The sequence below is a fragment of the Microtus pennsylvanicus genome, chromosome 3 (genome assembly GCF_037038515.1).
Source record: "Microtus pennsylvanicus isolate mMicPen1 chromosome 3, mMicPen1.hap1, whole genome shotgun sequence".
NCBI lineage: Eukaryota > Metazoa > Chordata > Mammalia > Rodentia > Cricetidae > Microtus > Microtus pennsylvanicus.
Window position 1 is genome coordinate 140,804,855 of NC_134581.1, and position 6,132 is coordinate 140,810,986.

The 6,132-nt window shown below is 50.0% G+C and overlaps 1 protein-coding gene across 1 annotated transcript in view; it reads left to right on the top strand.

The window, feature by feature from the left end:
- The window catches only part of Fbxo10 (F-box protein 10), a 46,216-nt gene extending 40,610 nt beyond the window's left edge, over nt 1–5,606 (top strand). The window contains exon 11 of the mRNA XM_075967436.1: nt 3,790–5,606. Within this exon, the coding sequence (XP_075823551.1) occupies nt 3,790–3,964 (175 nt within the window). The 3' untranslated portion in view covers nt 3,965–5,606. The remainder of the gene's footprint in view (nt 1–3,789) is intronic.
- Nucleotides 5,607–6,132: the final 526 nt, after the last annotated feature.

Consider the following 6,132-nt stretch of genomic DNA (forward strand, 5'->3'; position numbering starts at 1 on the left):
GCAGGAAGAGAGTGTGAGACACACTGGGTCTGGCTTGAGCATATGAAACCTCAAAGCCCAGCCCTAGGGCTTTTTACTACTCCAACAAGGCTACACCTTCTAATAGTGCCACTCTCTGTGGGCCTTTGGGAGCCATTTTCTTTCAAATGCCCACATTCCACTCCCTGGCCCCATTAGGCTTCTCACCATATCATGATGCAGAAAAACATTATGTCCAACTTTAAAAGTCCCTGTAGTCTGTAACAGTCTCAACTGTCTTTCAAAGTCCCAAGTCTCTTCTGAGACTCATATAATCCCCTGTAGAATCAAAATGATTCTACTTCCAACATATAATGGCACAGGGTATACATTACCATTCTAAAAGGGAGCATAGGGCGTTTTCCCAGCATGTGGTGCTGAGCCGTGGGAAAAGCAGACCCCCTTGGTGGGAAACCTCCATAATGTTAGGAATAATCTTAAGATGAGCCTCTCTGCCAATGCAAATAATTCCAATCAGACAAAATTAGACCGAATTAATGCCCACGTTTACTGCATTGCTCTTGGATGGCGGGGAAAGAGCGGGGAGACACAGAACCCAAAGACCATGTGTTCTTTTTCTTGGCCCAGCCTAAATAGCCTGTGGAAGTGGTCCTGGCCCTCCCTGGGGAGGGGTCAGCGCTTGGTGGGCTTTTCTGGAGCTGGAGTCTGAACCAAGGCAACTCCCAGGGGGAGGGGGGCCTGAGATGGAGCTTTCTGCTCCATTGGCACTGCATTGGCGCCCTAAGGATGAATGCCAGGGCCTGGGGTGACGCTTCCAATCACTGTCTATCTCCTCGAACACAGGACTTAGCTCCATTCCACTTCCTGGTGTCCCCTTTCACCTCAAGCTGTCATTTTGTGTTTTTCTTTGCTCAGCTTTCTCCTCTTCATTATAGATCTGTATAAGAGTGAACACTGGTGACCGCAGAACACAGTCAATACTAGGCTGTTTTGAGATTTCCTCTGCCAGAACATTTTATCCCAAACTCTTCAATTTAGCCTCAGGTAGAATTTTTAGACAAGGGCAAAAAGCAGCTATATTCTTAGCCATAATAGCACAAGACTGGTCTCTAGGCCACACAGAAATATTCTCCTCGGAACCCTCTTGAGCCAGGCACCCACAGTTCAAATCACCCCCAGCACCACTGTCCTCCACGTTCTTACCAGTGTGGCCATTAGACTCCACGTAAAGCTTTCAGTTGCTTTCCTACATCAAAGTCCCAAAGTCCACATTCCTCCAAACAAAACATGGGCTGGTCTATCACAGCAATACCCTAGTCCCTGGTACCAACTTCTGTCTGTGAAGAGACACCATGACCCCAGCAACTCTTATAAAGGAAAATGTTTAATTGGGATTGACTTATAGTTCAGAGGACGAGTCCACTGTCTTCATGGTGGGAGGCCCGGCAGCATGCAGGCACACATGGTACTGGAGAGGTAGCTAAGAGTTCTACATCCAGATCTGAAGGCAGCCAGAGAGACCGTGAGACACACTGGGCCTCGCTTGAGCATGTGAAACCTCAAAGCCTGCTCCTAGAGACACACTTCCTCCAACAAGGCCACACCTCCTAATAGTGCCATTCCCTATGGGCCTGTGGGGGGCATTTTCTTTCAAACCACTGCATAAACCTAAGATACTTAGTGTCTGGGCCATTATAGGAGCGTCATAGACCTTTGGTTTTAAACAGCAAAGTCCTAAACTTTCTGGAATGTTCTCAGTTATTCCAAGATGGCTACTATCTGAAAAACTGCTCTTTTTAGTTAACGAGTGCGTATCTGTAGTGCACAACTGTCATCTAGCGCCTCTAGAATTATAGCTGGAGGCGTGGCTCCGTGGCCCTGGGTGGGAGTCCATTGCTACCCTGTCCCCCAGAGCGGAACTGAACTTAAGCATCTCCTAGAATTCTATCCCAGCTCTCAGTAATTCTCTAGAACAGTTGTAGCCTTTCCGTCCCATCTGAGCTGATGTGTTTTAAACAGGACTCCACGGAAAGGGACTGTATATATTACTCAGCAAAACACCAGAAGTCCTGATGGAGCAGTTCTTACCTGTGCACACTGTTGTTCCTTACGGGCGGGGAGGTGAAGACCACTCTCTTTGAAGTCATCCTGGGCTAGTGTCTCCAGAAATTGGCAGCTGGCTATTCTGCATGTATTCGGAGCTTCAGAGGACACAGTCAGGCAGAGTTCCCATTTCGTCTCACCTGTGGTCTCTTTTCCTCCCTTCCCCGTCCTGTAAGATCTCCTCCCCCTCACCTGGTCCCTTTTCTTGCTGATGTGGCAAAGTGACTGAAAACACGGCTTAAGAAAGACTGGGTTTATTTTCCCTCACAGTGTAGGGGTGAATCCAACACAGTGAGGAAGCCATGGCTGGTGGTTCAGCTCTGGCCCTGTCAGCAGGAGCGTGAGACAGCTGGTCACAGTGTGTCTGCTGTCGCGAAGCAGGCAATGGATGGAAGGCTTCTGCTTGACTTCTCCCTGTTTCTGTCAGACCCTCAGGCCTCAGGAAGGTGCCACCCACATTTCGAGCTGTGTCTTCCATATTCCTCAGACTTCTCTGGGACTGACCAACTCCTGGATTCGTGGACCTTCTGTTAGTAGATGGCTGTTGTTGGACTAGCTGAACCACAGCCTGTAAGCCAGCCTAATAAATTCCAGATAGATAGATAGATAGATAGATAGATAGATAGATAGATAGATAGATAGATAGGCTGGCTACAGAAGAAATAAATATATATACACATATTCACTATATATGTGTATGTATATACATACACACATTCTGTTCGGTTCTGTTCCTTAGAGAACTCATTATACAGTAATTTGTAATCCAGTCATGTTACAGTGAAGACTAGGTTATCATAGTCTCTTTTCTATGTTCACAGTACCATAAATACAAAGGCACCTACAAATCTAAATCTAGATTCTGCACAAAATGTGGTATTTGTCTGAGTCTGCTTCTTGCACAGAGTGTCATTATCTCCCGTTCCATCCATTTTCTGTAAATGGTATAGCTGCATTCACCTATTGATGGGTGTCTCAGCTGGTTTCCTTTGCTGGCGACTGTGCACAGTCCAGGAGCAGGCATGGGTGTGTGAGTGTCCCTGTGCTGGTCTAGCTTTAGTTGTTGGTTTTTATTTGATGTGTAACATGAGTGTCCCATGGATTGCATGCATGTCTGCGTCATGTATGAGCCTGGTGTCTGCAAAGGTCAGAAGAAAGTCAGACTCCCCTGGAAGTCATTCTCTGTCTCTTTGTTTTATTGAGGCAGGGTTTCAATGTGTAGCCCTGGCTGTCCTAGAACTCTGAAGAACGGGTTAGCCGGAGCACACCACTCTCTGCTTCGTGCATTCTTTTTCAGCATCGAGTAGCTTCCATGCACTGGTGCAGCAACTCTTTCTTTCGCCTGCTCGTCACCTGAAGGTGATGATAAATAAGGCTTGTAGACCGTTCGTGCTCACAAAGCTGCTGTGTGTGCACATGGCGGGGAGGGGTAGAGATAAAATCCACTGATTCACATCTAGATCCAGAAAGATGGGGAAAGTTGAGGACCTCAGAGGAAATGTGACCAAGGTTCCATGCAGAAATGCAACAGGGATCTGTCCCTTGGTTTCTCATTCCACCTTATTGGGCAGTCACTGACGTAGAAGATAAAACCCATACCTAGATTTAAACTCGGAGACCCAGAGAACTGGAGCCAAAGGTGAGACGCAGGGGTTCACCCAGTACTCTCTGCCTCTGTATTCACTGGCTCTCCTTCTGCACCTCCAGGTCTGACACTTGGCGCCTGGTGAATCCACCAGCACGGCCTCACCTTGAAAACTCAGTCAGGGGCTCCTCTGGGTCCCACAGTGGGCAGAAGGTGACAGCCATGGCGACCAGGATCACAGCCCGTGTGGAAGGTGGTTACCACAGCAACCGCAGCATCTTCTGTACTATCCTGTAAGCAAGAAGACTTGCCTCAGCCCCAAGCCCCAGTGGGCACTCAGAACAGCTAGAGGCTAAGACTCTTGGGATGGAAGTTAAGCCTGGGAAGACTCCCAGCCCCACCCCCATCCTACACACCACCACTCCTGAAAAGAGGGTCCTAGGCCTCCTGAGGACTAAGAACAAGATACTTCTAAACCCTTTACTCCACAGCCTTCATCAGGAAGGACCTTGAAAACATTCCCCCAGGAGAAAAAGTAAGAGCAATTGGGAGTGTTCCAGCACTTAGAGGTTAGGAAGAGCTAGGGAGGCTCAAACAGCACATGCAGATTTTAGGTCAATCATTCCACACTACAGAGAACCTCACTTTACACAGACCAAACCTAGACTCTTCTCAGGGAAGAGAGTCCTTCTGATCAAGGGAAGTAACTGTGGTGAGGGAGACAACTGCTGCCTTTCCAGGGCCTGCCCTCTTGGTCCCTCAGGGGACAGGACTGCCTCCCAGCTGCCTCTGGGGACTGCAGTGTTTTTATTAAAGACAGTTCTAGACTGGCACATGGCCCTGGGAGCAAGGAAGGGGCTGGGAGCAAGAAGGTCCTCCTGAAAAGCTGTCCCAGGAATGATGAGGGGACACACTAAAATAAGAGGGGCAGGTGGCTGCCTCAGGTGTGCAGGCAGGTGCTGGGCTGGGCCATGTGAAGAACGAAGCTCCACTGTCCCTAAGGAGCCCCCAGGTTCAAAGCATTAGCTCAGTACCTGCCACAGGATTCGGACTGTGCATGGACACGTACTCTGCCCCTGCAAGCTCCAGCCTGTGTAGGTGGAGGTGCCCTCCAGCGTGTCCATATCCTTATGGATGACTAGCTGCCTTGACCAGCCCTACCGTGTTTCCCACTCTGTGCCTTGGCTTGAGCTTGTTTTCCTTCCCGGCATGCCCTCCCAGCTATCTCCGTGTGTGCAGGCCCCACCTCTCACTCCAGGGTTAGCTCAGACACTGCCATCTCCGCGTAACTTCCGTTGCTCTGGTGATAGTGTCCCCCCCACCCCAGCCTCACCCTCCCGTTCCCTCTCAGGGCACTGAGCACTTTCTGCCTTGCTTTGGAACTCTCTGGGTCCATACCCTGTCCTGCCTGTTTACCTGTGAACTCTCCGAAGGTAGAGCCCCTTCTGTCTGTGTCCTTAAGTCCCAGCCCAGAGCCAGAGTTGAGTTAGTGGCCTAAGTGATGGGAAGGCCCACTCCCAAAGGCTTCCCTAGACTGTACTGTGAATGTGACAAGCTTTGAGAGCCAGGTGGGCTTGGACCCCACTGTGGAAGGGGACTGCATGCAGGGCCAGCTCCGCCTTGGTGACCCCCTTTCCCACTTGGCCTTTATTGCAGGGCCCTCACCAGCCTTTGGGGTCAGATCCCATGCTGGTTCTGTGGAGCCCTAGGTGCTGCTGTTGGTGGGTGGGAGGGGGAGCTCTGACTTCTCCCTAAGCACTCTGGGAACAGGAACCCTGGTCTTTCCCATCTGCAGTACTGCCCATGCCCTTGTCTGGTGGCCCCAATATGAGTCGCTGTATAAAACGCTGCCTTTGGTATTTTGTAAGAAATGACTTTTCTGTGAATCAAGTATTTACGAAAATCTCAATAACCAAAATAAAGCTCTATATATTTTAAAGGAGGCGCTTCAGGGTCTTAACTGGGCCCACACATTTGCTGCAGTTCCAAGGGACCAGTAGGCTTCCCCGCAGGTGCCACTGAGACCGCAGAATCAAAGCTCTCGTTGTACCAGAGCTCCCACCACGGCTCAGAATCCAAGGCTGCAGGGCTACATTTCGGGGCCTCCGTACCATCCAGAGTCCTGCCCAGGGGCCTGTCTGGAGATACCCACTGACACTGCCTCCATACAGGTCACCCGGTGCGCCAAGGGGCTTCAGATACATGAGCATGTCTCCCTGGATTGGGTTCTCCCTCAGCATGTACCCACTCAGCTCATGAGCTCAGTGTTAGAACTGTTTCACATCTCTTGTGTGTTTCTATGTGAGCCTGTGTCCCAGCACACATGTGAAGGTCGGAGAACAACTTTGGGGAAGTTGGTTCTCTGCTTCTCCCATGTGGGTTCCAGGGAGTGAATCGGGTCATCTGGCTTGGCGGCAAGTGCCTTTACCAAACACTAAGCCATCTTCTGGCCTAGTAGTAAATAA